The sequence below is a fragment of the Agrilus planipennis genome, unplaced genomic scaffold, assembly GCF_000699045.2.
Source record: "Agrilus planipennis isolate EAB-ADULT unplaced genomic scaffold, Apla_2.0 scaffold114, whole genome shotgun sequence".
Taxonomy (NCBI): Eukaryota; Metazoa; Arthropoda; class Insecta; order Coleoptera; family Buprestidae; genus Agrilus; species Agrilus planipennis.
In genome coordinates, this window is record NW_020442440.1 from 479,911 (window position 1) to 502,326 (window position 22,416).

The 22,416-nt window shown below is 36.5% G+C and overlaps 1 protein-coding gene across 3 annotated transcripts in view; it reads left to right on the plus strand.

Annotated features, from left to right (window-relative positions):
• Positions 1-22,416, plus strand: part of LOC108736219 (transcription factor Sp9) — an 86,539-nt gene that overhangs the window by 44,108 nt on the left and 20,015 nt on the right. Inside the window, exon 1 of one of the 3 annotated variants that reach the window (XM_018468568.2) lies at positions 10,845-11,139. The exons of the other annotated variants lie outside the window; for them this stretch is intronic. Coding sequence (XP_018324070.1) covers positions 11,047-11,139 — 93 coding nt within the window. The 5' untranslated portion in view covers positions 10,845-11,046. Of the gene's footprint in view, positions 1-10,844; positions 11,140-22,416 lie in introns of those variants that run through there. 3 annotated transcript variants of the gene reach the window in all.

Below are 22,416 nucleotides of genomic sequence, written 5' to 3' on the forward strand. Positions count from 1 at the left end.
TTCACAGATGGACGATTTCAAAACCAAATATAAGACAACTCATATCCGTTTCTAATCACACAGTGTCATAAAAAGCAGTCTCTTTGAAATGTAATTGATAATTAACTGAATGTAAACAATGAAACGCCAGAGTTTGATTCGCTATCAATCATATTACACTACATCTATGTATATTTAGGAATCATCAATGATCATATCCCAACAAAATTCCTGAGTTTATAAATGATTTGGTATCAATTGGTATGCTATGTGCAACCAGCTTTTGCACTATAAATCTGCTTCCGGGATTGATGGTTATAATCTTGGAATCATGAAATGATACTCCCCAGGTGGTTCCCTGGTTGTATTTGAATTTCCAACGTTTTGTCAAAAAAGGTACAATCGTCGGACGGAAACTGTATCAGTCCTTTTGCCATGGGAAGAACTACATACGTCACTTATACGATTCTACAATAGTCCTGAAGGATTCATAACACATTTGCCGGCGAAACGTTGGAAAGTAAACTCCAATCGTGGAACCTCTTTATGATAAGGATTCCAAAATTAATATAGACCATATTCGACGACGTATAACTATTTTATTCCTCTGGATATTTTGTTTTGTAACACTTAATACAGTAGCATGTGTCAATCAATTATTTATTGATGATACGACTACCTATCCCATAATTAAATAAAATTAGAAGGTAGGTATCATATCAGCTATAGGTTAATCGGCAATCATCAATAATATGAAACAGTAATTGTTATTTGTATCTGAAATTAAATAAACATGTTTATGTCTGCTTCTCTAGTAGGTATGCATTTTTTCGTTCAATTAATTATACCCGTATTAAAGACGTATTAATCACTGAATTAAATCATATGACCTAGCTATGTACGTTATAATGTTAATGATTATATTCGGATAATTATGACACCTATATAAAACTCTTCATTTTTTACGAGGTATAATACAGTTATTATAATTTTCATGTTCAATTTATTAAGTAATTTGTCTTGTTGCTGTTTTGTATTTGTGTTATTATTTATATCTATATTTTTTTCTCTTTATTTTGTATAAGAAACAGCTGATGTGTAAGATCATCTTTGTAATGAATTTTTAACTGCTTTTGAGTCTAGTAGCAAAATTATCTTGAAATTTTCAAGGATTAAAATTGGATTCCTTTGAAGTTAACTACCCGTAAGTGATGGAACATGATCTCCGTTTTAAGTTCAACAAAAAACATCTACTAAATATAGAGGATACTAGATAGAATAAGTGGGTGGCTTCAAAGTCAAAAAATTTATTGGTTTCTAATCATATTATCTTCAATCAAAAGACACTAAACCAATCCAAGTAATGCTCTACTTGATATATGTAATTGATAATACATTACGTATGAACGGAGAACAAACCCGAAAATTCAAGGCTGAAGCCAACACATATAGTCCTAAAAGGAAACGGAGGAGTATGTGGTCCTTCGAGCCGGACTTCGTACTTTAATTGGTGTTGTCTTTACCTACCGTAACATTTTGATCCTAACCAATCGAAACGAAATCAAGCTTATTGTCAAGAAGCTTAAAATCAATCAGTTACATAAATCACATTGTTTCCGTTCAATTAATTATCAATTGCACATATAAAAGAGCAATATTTTTCATTTGATGAGAGATATGATTAGAAACTGAATTACATATTTGACTTTGAAATCATCTTCTGTAAAATTAATATGAGAAATGTTCAATAAAATATCATATAATAACCTTTTTAACCTAAACCCTCTTTTTTTCTATGCAAATGCATCAGTGCACTTATCAAGAAAGTGGGGTTGATGCTGTATTAAAAGGGATAGTGTGATAGGATCTTATTACAAGGCACTAGCCACTGTTTTTGGAGAAATATCAGAAAGCTTTCATGACTAATTAAATACAATTAAGTACATATGCGTGCTCTTCTTAAATGACATGCTCATTGAATTTTTTCCGACTTCCTCCACACGAGAAACGTAAATAAATTACAAGAATTAATTTCTTTATACGACAACTGCATAAATTCAAGCCCAATTAGCACACTATCACAACAACAGTGTCTGCAAACAACTGGATGTACTGTGTCGTAAACTAATTGAAAAATAAACAGAGTTTAAAACGCGAAATTATATAGGCGCATCGCTACGCCACACAACCTATACTCAAGTGCTACCTAAATACACACAAATGGTGGATTTCTTATGGAAATTACGCCAAGTGAGCCTCTGGCTTGGGGCACCCTTAATAAATTACTGCGCCCAGGAATATCGGCTCTTTATCGCATTGATTGATGACCGACGCGAGGGACGCGCACATCAGTGAGGCAACAGTAATAATATAATTCGGCGATCCATGCATGGATCGATGGATGTACGAAAATTCACTACGATCGAAGTGTGTCGCCTTTTTCGACCATGTGGTGGGAACTTAACGTAGTACACGTAATAAGTAGTGCCACTACCTATATACAAACAGGTACGAATTTTATGCATCCCTAATGGAGCGCAATTTATGCTAAATTATGTCCGTTTGAATATTAACTGGCACTAAAGCACGTTCACCACGTTTATTTATTATAGTATTTAACGGATAACTCGATTTGAAACATTATAATCATTGGCCGGTTGATTATAACTTATTACCAACAACAACAACAACTGCTCGTTTATTAAAAGTTTAAAGTGATAATAAAACATTGTTATTAATTCAAATTATGGTGGCATCACGAGAAAAAGCAATATTATCACTCATTACACGATTTTACATGTAATATTCAATTTATGACTGCTGTAACTTTAAAATGATGACGTATGTTAAGTAATGATAAGATTCATCTCTTAAAATATTTCATCAACGATTCATAATAAATTTCAATTTCTCCTTGAAATCATAAGGCGCAAAAACCTTTCGTTCAAATGTATACTTTAATTTTGATGTCGGGAGACATCATGGTACGACAAAATTTTTTCTGATATAGTGTCACAGTTTTCATGACAATTCTCAAAAATCCTTAGATTTGTGAGATGCAAGCAAAATACAAAGCTTCACGACAGTGGAAGAACTATCTTCTGCTGTAATCCTTGGAGAACCATTATACTCAGGATCTTAGCATTTAACGTCTTCCTTTTGTCTGTATATATAACCCTAGTACAGATGCATATGCAAAGTAACTTGGGTACTTTGACATGATCCTGTCAGTACCTTCAAATATCATGAATGTCATATCGAAATAGACTGCTCATCATTACCTTATTAAGTGATGAACCATGAAGTGACTTCTCAGAGAAAGATTAGATATAGTAGCATTATTAACAGATTGTCTGTTGTACAATTATGAGTCAATAAGCTAGAAAGTATAATTATCCATATTAGTTGAAACCTACCAGGACTGATGGGGTGTATGAAGTTAGATTTTGATTTATCACCGTGTCCATCAGCCCAGAAATTCTATCTCCTATTGATGACACTGGCCGTGAAAACCTCTCTACTATTATTGTAAATTCCCGACTAGGCTTGCCTTATGTGGGTCTTCACCGTAATTTCCTCATTAGGATATTCACTATCGAGAGGCCCAGAGGTTTAGACCATTGCTTAGCATTCGGTTAGAGTTTGGGTCCGTCTGCCCAGGACCAAGTTTTTCTGTAGTTTTCTTGGATCACTCAGGCAATAATATTTGACTCTCGTCTATCACAATTCATGCGTCTCATCTTTCTCAACCCAACCACCACCTATCCATTCCCATGATTCTTAATAGGAGGTTCTGTGCTACTCTCTTGCGTATTCTGGAGGAACTGTCTGTCCATCAGCATTAGTAGCTGGTGGGAGTAAAACGCCCAAAAGTTAATGGTTAACCCTCACAATAAAACTCAATACTATTGATGTGAGGTATGCCTTATGAGTCTTTCGTAAAGATCCTGAGACAAACTCAGCACATGCAGAAGTGAGGAATCTCACCATCTGCCTTGTGGAGGTTCAATTTGGCAAACATCAAATATGATATCTAAACAAACTTCTGATTATCGGCTGATGGGCTATATTTGAAAATTATGAGTTGGTATAATTCGATTGATTCTTCCAAAATTTCTTTAAAGCGGACAGCCCTTTTTTTCCTCAGGAGGGTCAGATGTTCTTTGTACGCTTTGCAAGGTATCCTACTATAGCTAACTTTATTGAGGTCCTAGCTGTCCCCCCCCTCCTTAAATTCTACCCGAGTACCAGTAGAAGAGAAAATACCTGGACTAGTGGACCGTAGTGAAGTTGGATACTGATTTCCGGATCAATCGCTGGAATCCTTCCACTGTTGACTTTTTGGATTCGTTTCTTCAATCTTTTTCGATAACATAAACGCAAACTATCAATAATTTTACGGTATTGATTAATGGATTGAGAGAACAGAGTGAGATGTGGTGTGTGTGGTTGGGAAAATGTCACCAGTGACGGTGTGACGTCTCGCACGTGCACGTGTGTGGCCGTTGAAGGTGACGCGGTAATATAAATTGCAGATTCCCGTATTACCATCATCGGAACGTGCTTGGACGGATTCTTTGATCTTGCCGACGCCGAACGAAATGTCCAACGTCGCGGTGGGAGGAGTGGGAAATGGCGCGGTCCGTGACGCCCTCTTTAATTTACATGCGAGGCCATTTGTCTTTATTGCATGTACATCTATATATATCTATCTATATATACACACAGACACGGAGAAACATATAGCTACGTATATATATGATCCTAAAGGTCGACTCATTTATCCGTCATTTGGCAAATGAGTTTATCGTGGGGTCAAATCTCATCGACGACCACGATGGGGACCAGTCCTCTCAATCAATTTTGATTGCATCAACTTCGGTTAAAATAAAAGGGAAAAAACGTCCCTACTATATTTTAAAGAAGCGTTCGTCACTCAATTCACCGACTGTGAGAAACAAAAAGAATAAAAAAAATCTTTTTTTGATCCTTTCCCAAAGATTATGATCAAGGAAGAAATGTAGGAAATGACAAAACCTATACTTCATGTATCTATATAAGTATTCTTGGATACGACAAAGCCTTCAAAGACATGTAATTCTACGTATTTTTATGATAAGTCTACTATATTCCTAAATAGATTACATATTAGACATTTTCTAAAAATTTACCGCAGAAAATAAAAACTATTAGCTACGAATTTGAGGTATGAGGTTAATATGTAACGAAATATGATTAATGCATAAGTAGAGACAACGTGGTGAATGCCATCTATAGAAATCTGGATTTATTATGAAACTCAATAATGTTCAACAAGATCTTTTTCTAATAAGGATATTATCAAACCGAACCGGCGGCATAGTCATGCAATTAAACATAATTTAATGCGTCATAATACAATAAGTACCTAGCAAAGTTCTACAGATGACGCTTACTACGTTACGTGCTGATGTGAACCAGTGAACTAGCAGTTTCGACGTACATTTACTGACTGCCAAGAAATTAATGATAAATTTCTCTCAACTGTAAAACTATAAAATCTAGGATTGTAGCAGTCACATTTTCTGCAAAGGAACATTTTCCTTTCTACTACGGTCAATTGAAAAGTCCCCGGCCTGACACATAGATGGCGGCACCAGAACTAAATCCATATGATTTTCAGTTAGTCCTAACCTTCAAAAGACGCGTCTATAAATTTGACGGCTGTCGGATCATTAGTTTGTGAATTATAGCATTTTTAGTGAAGCAACTTTTGTTATTGTGAAAAAAATGGATAAAAAGGAATTTCGCGTGTTGATAAAATATTGCTTTTTGAAGGGAAAAAATACAGTTGAAGCAAAAACTTGGCTTGATAACGAATTTCCGGACACTGCCCCAGGAAAATCAACCATCAAGGATTGGTATGCTAAGTTTAGACGTGGTGAAATGAGCACCGAAGACGGTGAACGCAGTGGACGCCCAAAAGAGGCTGTTACGGACGAAAACATTAAAAAAATCCACAAAATGATTTTGAATGACCGTAAATTGAAATTGAATGAAATAGCAGACACTCTACAGATATCAACGGAACGTATACATCACATCATTCACGAATATTTGGGTATGAGAAAGCTCTGTGCAAAGTGGGTGCCGCGCGAGCTCACTTTTGACCAAAAACAACGACGAGTTGATGATTCAGAGCAGTGTTTGAAGATGATCACGCGTAATAAACCCGAGTTTTTGCGTCGATATGTGACAATGGATGAAACATGGCTCCATCATTTCACTCCGAAGTCCAATCGACAGTCATCGGAGTGGACTGCACACGATGAACCCGCTCCAAAGCGTGCAAAAACGCAACAGTCGGCTGGCAAGGTTATGGCGTCTGTATTTTGGGATGCGCGTGGAATAATTTTCATTGACTACCTTGAAAAAGGAAGGACCATCAACAGCGACTATTACATAGCGTTATTGGACCGTTTGAAGGACGAAATCGCCGAGAAACGACCGCATTTGCAGAAAAAGAAAGTCCTGCTTCACCAAGACAATGCACCGTCTCACAAGTCAGTGAAAACGATGGCAAAAATTCATGAATTGGGCTTCGAATTGCTTCCGCATCCACCGTATTCTCCAGATCTGGCCCCCAGCGACTACTTCCTGTTCTCAGATCTCAAAAGAATGCTCGTTGGGAAAAAATTTTCGTCGAATGAAGAGGTGATCGCCGAAACTGAGGCCTATTTTGAAGCAAAGGACAAATCGTACTACAAAAATGGCATCGAAAAGTTGGAGGATCGCTATAATCAGTGTATCACCCTTGAAGGGAATTATGTTGAATAAAAGAAACGAATTTTGCAAAAAAAATGTGTTTTACTGTTTTAGGCCGGGGACTTTTCAATTGACCTGTTATAATTTCATTTTCAGTAGATTCATCATATAATAGTATCTTACCACATTAATTAAAATCCAAATGATTAACTGACTATAATTATGTCTCAGACGTACAATATTCAGCGAGGTTTAGATGGTGCGTACCCGGTAGCATCAGAGAGAGTCCCTCTCTTCTCCAAAAGGCCCGAACGGTAAATCACTGCAAACCCAATTTGGAGATAATTTGTTCGTGTAACAAACAGACAAGAAGAGAAGCACAGCGACAAACGCCCGCCGTCCCGATTGAAATATATTTTAAACGAGGGCCACGTCCTGGGGCGAAAGTCGAAGTAGATCCTGCCAGTCACCCCAACTTGCAGATTATTTCGGTGACGCAAAATGACGCTGACGTCGTCGCTACCTCCGCCACCTTATGGTGTAGACCCAATCAGTTACATACATGCACACACACACAAGAATATATATACACAGGTAATGATTACCACACGCGACCCCCTCCGGATATCGACTTTTAAACGGCAATCTTCGATAACGCGATTAGATGATCGAAAACATTATTAGGACCAATAATATGCCGGTAAATTATTTTATCATTTGACGCTCGCTTTACCATATTGGCGGTTACCATTTCCAATTATTATTTTTACCTGTAATTAACGTTCAATGTTATAGCGGAAGCATTGGCAGGCATTAGGAAAATAATCTATTAAGAACTATTAAGAAATTTATGTGGTTTCGCATTGGTTTTTACAAAGTGATTCCACGGCTTTCATTATGTAGTCGCCGAAATCTTTCAATGGACATCATCAAAATGAAAAAAATTATCTCCACGATAATTAACTCACATTTTTGTGCATTTCTACTGTAGATATCCATCGTGAGTAAGTAGTATGTAAGAGAAAGGCGTATCTAGGTAATAAAGTGTTCCACATTCCTGCTGAATCCGTTTAATGAGTAGCAATTAATTCTGTAGTCAATATACCTATACGTGACCAGATATCTTATTTCTATGCCTACTTTTAATATTCATTTAAACGCCAAGAGCAGGATGTGGATTGCAGATTATTATCATGAACTAAATTAATACAGATTGTCAATCAATCCTTTATTTCCATAGCATCCATAGGTATAATTTGCTATTTTTTTATCTATTTTTATCAAAGTTAATATGAGTTAAAAATTGAAGCACTTAGTCGCAAGCCCAGCAATAAACCTCTAGAGTACCACTTTCTTCTACAAACCTATTATCTATGACGTTTTAATCTTTTTAACTTTACAGGATAACCAACAACGATAAAGATTCCTTCAGAAAGCCATATGGTAGAATTTACATTAGGTATAAGAGCCAGGATTTTTTAGTTGTACATAAAAGTCTAACAGAATCCTTTTTGGTAGGTTAGGTTAACAGAATTCTTTTTGGTAGGTTGCCAATATCCTTATTATATTCAAGAAACCTCCGAATTTTCTAAATGGTATTCGTTGGTCATCCTTTTAATATTCTTTTTGAGAGATAAGTAGATATCTCGCTACAACAAATAGCTAGGCAACATACCCAAATCAACTTGGGGCAATCAGTAGAGATAATGATGATGACTTTTATAATGGCCCTTCGTGCGGATGAGGGCACCGGGCGCCGCTAATGCCAATCGCAGGACGACGGACGCGTACTTATAATTATAGCGTTCTCCTCTGTCCTAATTTTCTATTGCCTAGACAGCAGCATCTGAAAAGGCGGCAGACGATATTCGGGCGCTTATTTCCACAAAGGTCCCTTTTGTATAAACAGTCGCATAAAATTCAAAAATCTTTTATAGTCCATGTGTATGATTAAGGGTGATTCCTAAAGGTCTTGTTTTTAACGTACCTACGGTGATTTTTGAATTTTAAGTACTGCCTCCTGAACTATATTTTTTGATGAGTTTCCCTGACAACTCTGAGTTTGCGACGTATACGACCTCTGTCCTTCTCTGTTCTCTTTCAGTACCCCAACTAAAATTTATAGCAGCGGCATGAGGCATTCATGTATACATTGTAAGCATCATATGACACATGAGGAGCAAGTCGATAGAGGTACTTCCCCGTAGATTCCATAATAGGAAATCCACAAAAAAACATCAATGATACTGAAGGGATTTATGCCCTATCAGCTTTTCGTCAGGACCTTGTGGAATAATACTGATCCAGCATTGCCCAATTGACCTAAGGAATCGAATCGATATCCTCATGAATGCTAAGCAATGGTCTAAACATCTAGGCCATGCTGCTCGGTCCAGCATTCATAGTTAATCCGAATGACACAAGGAGTTATGTGCCTTTTGGGCTCTGTAGGGCAGCCCTGTAGAGTTCACACGAGGCAGTGTGATTAACATCATTGAGACCTCAATTGCCCCATCCTCCCAAAATTCTAGTCTAGTATACCAACATATTCTCTAGGTCTTTACCTACATGCTGCACTTGTAGGCGGTAAGTTTGCAATAACCGCAACAAGTAAAACAGATACCTGCTTGAGTGGCAATTTCCTTTTGGTCTGTTGTAGGTAGTCATCGAAAACGTTAGTCTTTAAGATGAAGCTTGAAATAAGAAAGCTGTTAACCGAAACAATAGGACATAAAGCGCGACTATGCCGTTTGCTTATGTTTACGACCCCTCGAAAAACAATGTTAAAAAACAAAACGTCCTTAAACATACACACACACACACACACACACACACACACACACACATACATACATACATACATACATACATACATACATACATACAAGGCATGTCTACATGTTCGGACGTAAGTGCTACAGTGCACTTTATTTTAATGATCGTTAGTCGTATAATTTTAGGATGATGGATGACAAAATGTCTTTTAGTAATTACAATGGTAGAAAAAGAATAACAAAAAGATTGACAAATAAATGACAAATTTTAACGACATCAATTTCTTAGTTGTTTATCTATTTGTGACAAAACTTGGAGACAGACCAGAAGAAGCCGGTTATGTTCGATATAAAGGAAGTCAGATAACTCAGGATGGAATGAAAAGCGTGGACTGTATAAGCTGTTAGAGACGCATTAGATACAGAAACTTCAGTAAAGAACCCAGAGAATGATTGCGCAAATAGAGTATTCGGGAAATGCTAAGATTGATGACTGAGTGGAGATATGCGTGCCACTCAGGCTTAGAACTGATGACCTTATGATATGACCTAATCTATAATACATTTAAGTTAAGCCATTAATAGCGAACTATTTAACATGTTGTAATTAATACATATTAGCAGAGACGGTGGGGACGATCCCATCCTGGCGGCGGCACTCAGGATCGACGGATTTTTACAAGTAATCCTTTATGATATAGGAATGAGACGATGATACTTTTAAAGGTCGTTTAATGAATTTCCTAAGGAGCGAAGAAACTAAATGTTCTATGGTGTTTGTGTGCTACATCTACTGGTTTAGTCCTAGATAAAAGTTGTCGCTGATATTAATTTTTTAGGAGCATCACGTTCGTACTGCTCAGGAGATATGAAAGATTTCACATTTTTCTTTTTCAACAATCAGGAATAAGAAGATGGAACGATGTCGCTGACGTTATTGAAATAAGAGAAACAACTAGTTATCAGTTCGATCCGCAGCAATTATCATAATAGTCGATCCTGCAATTGGAAAATTACAGCTTCCACACGATATCGTTCCCGAGACCATTAATATCGAGCGTTTTCGAGTGATACAGAGATTCATTGCGGACCGTAATCTGCCACACTTACTTTTTGTAACAGCTTGGCAACGCAGTAATTTGATGCAAACTGCGGCTTCCATCAACCGCCAGTCCGCGTGCGCGGGCAGAGAAGAGACAAGATTTAAAAATGAGGGCGGTAGGGACATGAATGGAACCCAATCCAATTGGTTAAAGCACCCTTGCACCTCCTACCGAAAAGTCACGTCGGTGGGGGAACCTATGATTTTGACTGTTCGGGATTTCCCCTTCCAAACAAGCAGTTCGCAATGTGAACGCAACAATATCGGTTCAATATTTTTCACGTACCTATCTATTCATGAATTGTTTTAAGTGTGTCCCGATTGTTACGCGTTTTCATTGTTTCAGTCATCGATCTAATTGTGCGCAAATGTAAACGATCGATTGATTTATTTATTGACGGACAATTAATCGCAGTTATCTCAACAATATTTGATTTCGTCAACGTCATGCTTACTGATATGACGCCAGCGGCAGGCCAGTTCTATGGTGCACAGGTACCGGGCATGGCAATGAACGTCAAGGCACCAGTAGCAGTCTCTGTAAGTCTACTTCTATTTTTAAAATTTTTGGTCACCCTCTACCGCCCAACCCCACAAGAATAACGTTTTTCCTCCAAAATTCCAATCGAGAACTTCTTATAAGGTCTTAATGCAGGCGGTTTTTTGTTCCTTCTCATAATTAATTGCCGAAAACTTTGAGATTTATTGCATACTTCCTGGTGACTGTAGTTACGCAATCAACAATCATAATCAAGGTTTTACAAATGACTTTCACTAAATCACTTTTATCTATATTATTTATCATATAAAAGGAACGGTGGTCCTTAAACGCCTCAAAAAGCGAAACATGTATGAGCTGGGTGTCCTTGCTTATTAGAAGTAGGTAACTGTTTGTGCAAAATTTACGAACGCCTATTTAAACGCAGAAGAAAAACATTGAAAGGTGTGCGCGTTACTATCACGAAGTGCCTTTTAGGACCAGTATTACCAAAACAGATGCATAAAGTTAGCTAGTACCGCAGGATTTGAAATACATAACAATGAAGTGGACCTCAAACATATGTGAGTGCAGCACTCATTTTGCCTGCTGATCTCTTCGCTCCTTGAGTCACCAACTTAATATTTTTATACACACATCTTTTCTTAAGAATCTATTATCTCCTTGAGTGCCGACACAAATGTTTGTATGTTCGCAGTAAAATGAGTATCTTCTACACCTAGACATGTTAGTGTCTAGTCTTCTTTGTTGAAGATCTATTCGATCCTTGAGTACCTTACCAACTGAAATGTAGTATGCATTAATAAAAGTAGGCCAAACATGTAAGTGTCTACTCTCTTTTCTTGAGGATCTATGTACTTTCTCCTTGAGTGCTAACTCAAATTTTTGCATGTTCGCACTAAAATGTCTCCTGCACTTAGGTATGTCTAGTCTCTTTCCTTGAAGATCTACTCGCTCCTTGAGGACTGACTCAAATTTTTGTAAATATCAATTAGATATCTTCTCGCACTAATAAGTACTTACTATACTCAAACATGTGTGTTCCTGCTAACTTTTCTTAAAGTATACATTCTCCTTGAGTGCCGACTCAGATTTTTGTATGCATAAATTAGAGGAGCTGCTCGCACTGTACCTATTTTACTCAAACATGTAAGTGTCTACTCTCTTTTCTTGGGCATCTAGGTAGTTTCTCCTTGAGTGCCAACTCAAATTTTTGCATCTTCGAACTAAACTGTCTCCTACACTTAGACATGTTGGTATCCAGTCTCTTTCCTTGTAGATCTACTCGCTCCTTGAGTGCCAACTCAAATTTTTGTATACATAGATAAGGTATCTGCTCGCACTTATAAGTATCTACTACACTAAAACATGTAAGTGTCTACTCTCTTTTCTTGAGGATCTAGGTACCTTCTCCTTGAGTGCCAACTCAAATTTTTAGACCTTCGCACTAAAATGTCTCCTACACTTAGACACGTTGGTATCTAGTCTCTTTCCTTGTTGATCACCTACTTGTTCCTAAGTATCCACTACACTCACACATGTGCGTGCCTACTAACTTTCTTGAGGATACACATTCTCCTTGAGTGCCGACTTAAACCTTTGTATGTTCGCATAAAGTGAGCATTTACTACAGTTATACATGTTAGCGCCTACTTTCTCTGCTGAAGGATCTGCTCGCTCCTTGAGGGGTTACTCAAATTTTTCTATGAATAAATAAGAGTAGATATTGAGTGCCCTACCTACCCAAGGATTGCGTAGGTCCTCAAGGACAGACACTCTCACATTATTCAGACATTTCATTCTACAATTCATATGGATTGGCTACATCAAAAATGTCAGACTACTAAGCACTTAGCCTATGTCTTTAGATTGTCTATTTTACTTATCTGTATCAACACTACTCATATCGTCGTAGATTATAGTATATACATGTATTTAAATATTGAGTGTAAGTTGTGTTTCTTACCTACGCCTAAACTAAATTAGTGTAATAACAAAATATTGTTGCAATTTTGTGGTAAAATGAAAAACGCGTAAAGGTAATAAGTTAGAAAATTTTATTAAAACCACATTTGCACAGGTATCTTATTCAATTCGTTTCGCACGGCCTGCTCTGGTTATTGCTTGTCAGTTTTTATAGTAGGCATATTTACAATAGATGAAAAAAAAAACTATGTTTTGCCGGCGCGCAAATTTAAGATGCGGTTTCAATTGCGGGCGCAAGAAAGTTGTTTCCCACCGGTAGGTAATGCTTTTGCCCGTTCGAATTTTTGTTTAGTCGCGTAAATCAAATATGATTTCCATGAGAACCAATATTATTGTGAACATTGCAAAAACCGACGGTATCTTAAATTTCAAGATATTTACTACAGATAGGTATAGATATCCATGCACTTATTGGCAATACCAATATAATAACTATTAGAGGTTATTCCCGACATTTGTTACGCTAGTAGCTACACAAATTCGCTTTTTGCAATCGATGATGATGTTACTCAAAGCATCGATGTTTTAAGTCCCTGCACACATTTAATCTTGTAAGTGCATATTGAGTTTAATTTTCCTTCATGATTTTTCATACCAAAATGAAAGACAAAAAACCGATTCCCGACATGGCTTAGGTATCCTGTAGCAATATGTTATATAGATATCTTGAAATCCTTGACATTAGGTGATTATTTTGATCTATCCCCTGACTGAATCCCGACGATCCAGATAAAACACACTCTGTTCTAATTGTAATTTAACATTGTCGTTTGTGAAATCTCAAAAAAGAAGTTTTTTAAAATTAACGACTTCAATGATTCGGTTTGCAATCAAAAATATTAAAATTATGGGATCAAACCCACTTTGAAGCTTTTAGTAAAATCTTCCAATTTTCTTCAATAAGAAACTGGTCCTAGATAAATTATGTTCCACAAAGCCTTTGATCAAACTAGAAATACTTATTAGTGTAGACCAAACCGCTATTTGAACAGGAATAGTCATCAGTTTAGTATTCTATAGCTTTCAAATTTGTTTAAGTTCCTGACGGAGCACAATTCAAAATGTACAATTCGAAATCAATACGTTCAGTGCCCAATAATCAATATGTTTTCCAATCACGTTGAAAAACTATATTTGTATTTTTCTTGGAGCATTTTTGTCTCTCTATGCATCATTTCCTCTCAGCAAATCCAAATCATTGTTATGTAAGGCTTAATCCGTTGTTGTCGAAATGGCCATCTTCAGCTTGTTGTTGTAATCTCCTCGGCCTTGCACCTGAATGGGCCTTTTAGCTTAAGCTACTTACGAGAAGGGTCGAGGACTCTTGAGCTGAACCGCCGGTGGAATCAAATAGGCTTTCAGTGGTTCCCATTGTCGTCTGCCTCTTCTGTCCGAAATTGTGTTTACCCATCGTCAGTGGCTACTTTTTTTGTTCGTTTTAAAATATGAGGAGATGTAAGTCGATAATATCATTATGATGTTTGCTAATGAATCAGCAAACAATTTGATATCGGTTTAACATTAAAAAACAGAAAATTTGAAATAGGAATTAACAGTAAGATTTGCCAGTATTCCCGTTAATCTTCAGAACTTATCCTTGAGGATTCGTCTAAATTAGTATTAATCCAAAAGGACTTATAGATTTCAAATTTTCCTGTTGGCTGTGATTGTATTCAAATTTTCGACCATTTGGTCTTTCTGTTAGATGAATTAAAAGATCATTTATTGATACTGATTTTTTTTCAAAATTAACCGCGTCAGCATTTAGGTGGGTCATTACGAGCTTCATACCAAGCTACTTTGATATGCTTTTTGGTTACACCATCTTCAGTGTTTACTTTCCTATGCCATAGTCGTAGCCCTTCAGCTGAAAAACAATACGTTCCACCCGTAAAAGCTTTGGTACCCTGAGCTTTACTAGTAACTTCGAATGCATTATTATTTTCTGAAGAACCGGAATGTATGGTTCAGCCCCTGACATTATTTTTCGTCCATAATCATCTAAACTATTCTTTGCTGCAGTAAAAGCGTCGTCAAAATTTGTTAATTTTTTGGATCATATGCAGACAAAAAGCTGTTTTTACAAATATCGTCATGTCTCACCAATATTGACCATGGATAACGATGCTTAAACGTGTCTGAATATCATTCGCGAAGATGAAATTCTTGATATTAACAGAAATGGATTACCTACATCCGTTTGAGGAACATCTTCATCGTTAATTTTGTACTCAAATTCTTTTATTATTATACTGAACAAGGAAAATTGGTTTTGGTAAAGAAACATTGATGTATTTGCATCCATTTTGTCCATTATTAGGTTTCATGGTATCAGTCATGGCTACCATAATCATCAAAAAGAAAACATCACATTTTCTTATTTTTTTTTATTGGTCCTGACAGTAACCCTTTATCGGTTGGCATATGTTACACGTATTTGTATAAGAGAGGATTTCATAACCGAAACGAGGCGTTTGCATTGGCATTAAAGCTGGTTTAGAGGACATATTCGACGACATGTCGGCCATAATCCGACGGATATAAACGTGCATTAGGAGCGTTTATTTTGTCATAATTTCACACTCGAACGACGGCTAACAACAACGAGAATGAAAAAAAAAAGAGCATCAGCGACAACCAGCGGTATAGCGCTCTCTTTTGCTGATCCGACTTTTGTTGACGAGTGCTCATTGTGTTAGCAATAACGTGTGCGTGATTGTTGTGAGGCAAAGCACCAAGAGTGCTCTCAGCGGGGAATTTTCTACTGGATACCATTTTGAAAAATTAGGCAGATAGTGCCACATTCTACACTAGGTACTTAATATAAATATGCGTAATACACTTCAACAATGTCGTACTAAAATTTGTGAATAACTAGTGATATTTATTAATGAATGATATGTAAATTAAGTAACACAGCGACAGTTAGGATATTTATGTACATATATATATAAGGTCACAACCTTCAAATGCGCATTCATATTGTACATTTGGAATTCACTGACGTGGCTATTATTCTATTGATTCAAAACATGTGCATTCTCAAGTTGTGTGTTGAGCTATTTATTGTGTTCTACAATGTCTTACCAAAAATCATTAACGCCTAGAAATGTCCATGTTCATCAACGTTTAGCTAGAAACAAATATTCAACACTATGAATAGACAAAATACAAAAATGATAAAAAGTAAGTCACAGGATCAAAGAAATGAGAAACAAACTGACCTCATAGCGGTGATTTATTTAAAGGATAATATCTTATTATAATTATATGCAGAGAACTCTCAACGGAAGTTAAATAAAAGTAGGAGAGACAGGTTGGTAGGACATCTTTTCAGGCATGAAGGTCTAGTCAGAGACATATTAGGGGCAGAAACAGGAGTTAAGGTGTAGGATGTTTTAGTTTTAGGGAAATGCGAAAATTAGCTCAGGATAAGAAGGAGTGGAGGTGCGTGTACAACCAGTCTGACGACCTTATGATGCTGATGCGAAGAACTGATACTGTCCTGATTCGGGTCTAAAGACCGTCGTCAGAGGTCCTTCCATTTGTAGAGTCCACATTCAGCATCGGAGATGAAAGACCTCTGAAGAAGTTCGCCACTCGTGCTAGCGAAACATAAGCAACCGACGACGGCTTTTATACCAGAATCAGGATATTATCAGTTCACCTACTGGCCATGAAAGCCTTTACCAGTTTATCAGTATATTCGGAATCATTACAAGCATATTTTAGACCTTAAATATCATCTTAATTATTAATCGTAATCATCATCAGCTGGTTGGACACGCACCTCCACTTCTTCCTATCCTGAGCTTTTCTTCGCATTTCCCTAAAACTAGAACATCCCACATCTTTCACCATTTGCGAACAGTAATCTAATCTAGGTCTACGTTTACTCCTCTTAACTCCTGTTTCTGCCTCTAATATGTCTCCGACGAGACTTTCATGCCTGAGAAGGTGTCTATTTTTTATTGACTTCCATAGAGTCCTCTGTTCTCCTATTCTTTCTATTACCTCTTAATTTCTAACCTTCTCTATCCACGATATCCTCATCATCCGCCTATAATACCACATTTCGAAGGCTTCTAACTATTTCTTTTTCGCCGCGCCCACCGCCCAAGTTTCGTACAGCGCCGCGCTACAAATCTTTCAACAATCTTTTTCGAATTTCTAAATTAATGGTTCGGGAGCATTGAAGTGACCCACTACTCCTTTCGTCCCGACTTATCTGACTTCCTGGATACCTACCTAAAATCAGCCACTTCTAATCTTTCGTCTCCTATCTTTACCTTCGCCTATTTCCTACCTTTTCTTCGTTGACAATGAGGAATGTCAATAACCACTGGCTTTTTTATTTCTTCCGTAATTTTCCGACAAAAGAGGATATTTTGTTAAATTTTCTTACACAATACCTTCTAATACCGACCTATTATGTAGGTAAAGAATAGAAGACGTAGCACAGAAGCATTTCCGAACTTCTGCGTTCACCTCTCTCCCCGGTCCCTTTCTTTAAATTGTCAACCCCCGACCTGTCACGTTTGATCGAATAATGAACACAAATCGGTGCCCGGCTCGTTCCCTCCGAGGTTGTTTACTTCCTCGACCGAATAAAGAAAATCGGCGAAACTGTAGCTGTTCAAGCAGATGCATAGGGGAAAAAATGACCCGATTTCTGTATGGTTCTATCTAAAACCAGTGTCGACTGCAACACATGCTTTTAACCTGCTACATAATGAAATTTGATACTTGTGTCCTTCGAAATTCGACACGAACCGGCTATAACGTAAGGCTCTATTCCATTTTGTCCATTATTAGGTTGACTGGTATCAGTCATGGCTACCATAATCATCAAAAAGAAAACATCACATTTTCTTATTTTTTTTTATTGGTCCTGACAGTAACCCTTTATCGGTTGGCATATGTTACACGTATTTGTATAAGAGAGGATTTCATAACCGAAACGAGGCGTTTGCATTGGCATTAAAGCTGGTTTAGAGGACATATTCGACGACATGTCGGCCATAATCCGACGGATATAAACGTGCATTAGGAGCGTTTATTTTGTCATAATTTCACACTCGAACGACGGCTAACAACAACGAGAATGAAAAAAAAAAGAGCATCAGCGACAACCAGCGGTATAGCGCTCTCTTTTGCTGCCTGATGTCTATGCGTGATCCGACTTTTGTTGACGAGTGCTCATTGTGTTAGCAATAACGTGTGCGTGATTGTTGTGAGGCAAAGCACCAAGAGTGCTCTCAGCGGGGAATTTTCTACTGGATACCATTTTGAAAAATTAGGCAGATAGTGCCACATTCTACACTAGGTACTTAATATAAATATGCGTAATACACTTCAACAATGTCGTACTAAAATTTGTGAATAACTAGTGATATTTATTAATGAATGATATGTAAATTAAGTAACACAGCGACAGTTAGGATATTTATGTACATATATATATAAGGTCACAACCTTCAAATGCGCATTCATATTGTACATTTGGAATTCACTGACGTGGCTATTATTCTATTGATTCAAAACATGTGCATTCTCAAGTTGTGTGTTGAGCTATTTATTGTGTTCTACAATGTCTTACCAAAAATCATTAACGCCTAGAAATGTCCATGTTCATCAACGTTTAGCTAGAAACAAATATTCAACACTATGAATAGACAAAATACAAAAATGATAAAAAGTAAGTCACAGGATCAAAGAAATGAGAAACAAACTGACCTCATAGCGGTGATTTATTTTAAGGATAATATCTTATTATAATTATATGCAGAGAACTCTCAACGGAAGTTAAANCTATCTAAAACCAGTGTCGACTGCAACACATGCTTTTAACCTGCTACATAATGAAATTTGATACTTGTGTCCTTCGAAATTCGACACGAACCGGCTATAACGTAAGGCTCTATAACCATATTGTATAATGTTTCTTTTCAATAACTTTAAATTCCTTGTTTGACCATCGGCTTTTATTCTGAACTAAAAATTATAGGAGACTACAATCTAAAAGTTTTCTCATTACTTGAGAAATTATCAGATACCTACTCATAATAGTGAGAAGGTACTTATATTGGGTAGTGAAAGTGAAAATTTGACGATGGTCTATTTTAAAAATCGACCGAAATTTTAATTGGTATAAAACGTATCTACGTACTACAATATAGTAAGTAATAAAGCGTTGTAAATACCAAGTCTATTAAGCTAAATTGGTATAAAACGGGCGGCATTTCTAAGAAACAGAAACTGGCGTAATTTATTTGAAATTTTACACAGAATTAACTCCAAAGAGCGGAGTCTTGACCCCCCAGTTTTAATTGAAACATAAACATCTGACATTTCAAACGCGGCACGATCCTTTCGTCGCGTTGCTCCATGTTAGTTACTAGTTAAAACTACATAATATATTAGTGTATGTGTATGTGTATGTATTTGCATGTATACAGCCGGCGAGATGAAAATGAGTGCGGCCTGCTTTGTGAATGAGACAAAATAACGTTTTAAACATTTGTTATAAGCTTTATTAATGGATTCACATTACTTGTTTATTGACGTAGAAGAGCACTGTAAGGGCTACAAATTGCCGTTAATTTGTCGCTAAAAGATGATCCTTTTATCCATTTTGGCACTAGTGTACCCTCCAGCAATCCAGTGAAAAACGACTCGCGAATCACCGAGGTGGCACTACAAATAGTGTACATTGAAATAGAAGCGACGTAAAGAAGTACTGTAATACAGGCTACAATTTATCGTTAATTTGTCGCTAAAAGATCTACAATTAGTGGTTAATTTGTCGTTGAAAGATGAAATTTTATCCATTTTGTCACTAGTCTATCGTTAAACTGTCCAGTAAAAAATGTCAAGGCGGCATTACACATAGTCTACCTCGAAACAGAAATGAAATAGAGAAATACTCTAAGGGCTACAATTTGTCGTTTATTTGTCGCTAAAAGATCTACAATTAGTCATTAATTTGCCGCTGAAAGATGGAATTTTATCCATTTTGTCACTAGACTATCGTTAAACTGTCCAATAAAAAATGTCAAGGCGGCATTTCACATAGTGTACCTCGAAACAGAGAAATACTCTAAGGGCTACAATTTGTCGTTTATTTGTCGCTGAAAGATCTACAATTAGTGATTAATTTGTCGTTGAATGATGGAAGTTTATCCATTTTGTCACTAGACTATCGTTAAACTGTCCAATATAAAATGTCAAGGTGGCATTTCACATAGTGTACCTCGAAACAGAGAAATACTCTAAGGGCTACAATTTGTCGTTTATTTGTCGCTAAAAGATCTACAATTAGTGATTAATTTGTCATTGAAAGATGGAATTTTATCCATTTTGTCACTAATCTATCGTTAAACTGTCCAGTAAAAAATGTCAAGGCGGCATTACACATAATCTACCTCGAAACAGAAATGAAATAGAGAAATAATCTAAGGATTACAATTTGTCGTTTATTTGTCGCTGAAGGATGGTACTTTTATCCATTTTGTTACTAGTCTACCGTTAAACTGTCCAGTAAAAAATATCAAGGCGGCATTACACATAGTGTACCTTGAAGCAGAAATGACATAAACAAATACGCTAAGGGCACAATTTGTCGTTTATTTGTCGCTGAAGGATGGTACTTTTATCCATTTTGTCGCTAGTCTATCCTCTAGTTATCCAGTGAAGAAACACACTAGAGAGCCGACAAGGTGGTTTTACAAGCAGCGAATCTTTAAATAGAATATACATACAGAAACACTTCCAATTTTTCGCTGATATGTGATGGTACCTTTACTCATTTTGTTTCCAGTCTCTTCCTTCAGCTGGACCAGTAAGTCCAGTCGAACCGCACACTTTGTGGATGTAGTTAAAATACCGTGACGTTTAATTTGATTTATATTATATATAAGGACATACCTTGTGACCTACGCAAATACCATTACGTCTGAACTGCTATTAAATATTTATAGAATCATTCCACACACCTGACTAATTTTCCCTTTTAATTTCTTTTTAATGTCTTATACTAATTGGATGTGTAACTTCAAACAATTTCCTCAAAGATAAACTATTAATTATTCGCGTTTATACAATACATCATTCTTCATGAATTCGCTTGTGTACTATACTTATTAGAAGTATATGGATCAAGTAGATATAAATGGTATGTACCTGGAAACCTAGATGTAGATTACAATCCTGNTCTACAATTAGTCATTAATTTGCCGCTGAAAGATGGAATTTTATCCATTTTGTCACTAGACTATCGTTAAACTGTCCAATAAAAAAATGTCAAGGCGGCATTTCACATAGTGTACCTCGAAACAGAGAAATACTCTAATGGCTACAATTTGTCGTTTATTTGTCGCTAAAAGATCTACAATTAGTCATTAATTTGCCGCTGAAAGATGGAATTTTATCCATTTTGTCACTAGACTATCGTTAAACTGTCCAATAAAAAAATGTCAAGGCGGCATTTCACATAGTGTACCTCGAAACAGAGAAATACTCTAAGGGCTACAATTTGTCGTTTATTTGTCGCTGAAATATCTACAATTAGTGATTAATTTGTCGTTGAAAGATGGAATTTTATCCATTTTGTCACTAATCTATCGGTTAACTGTCCAGTAAAAAATATCAAGGCGGCATTACACATAATCTACCTCGAAACAGAAATGAAATAGAGAAATACTCTAAGGATTACAATTTGTCGTTTATTTGTCGCTGAAGGATGGTACTTTTATCCATTTTGTCGCTAACCTATCCTTTAGTTGTCCAGTGAAAAAACACACTAGAGAGCCGACAAGGTGGTTTTACAAGCAGCGAATCTTTAAATAGAATATACATACAGAAACACTCCCAATTTTTCGCTGATATGTGATGGTACCTTTACTCATTTTGTTGCCAGTCTCTTCCTTCAGCTGGACCAGTAAGTCCAGTCGAACCGCACACTTTGTGGATGTAGTTAAAATACCGTGACGTTTAATTTGATTTATATTATATATACGGACATACCTTGTGACCTACGCAAATACCATTACGTCTGAACTGCTATTAAATATTTATAGAATCATTCCACACACCTGACTAATTTTCCCTTTTAATTTCTTTTTAATGTCTTATACTAATTGGATGTGTAACTTCAAACAATTTCCTCAAAGATAAACTATTAATTATTCGCGTTTATACAATACATCATTCTTCATGAATTCGCTTGTGTACTATACTTATTAGAAGTATATGGATCAAGTAGATATAAATGGTATGTACCTGGAAACCTAGATGTAGATTACAATCCTGTGACAGCAAATAAAATTAATTAA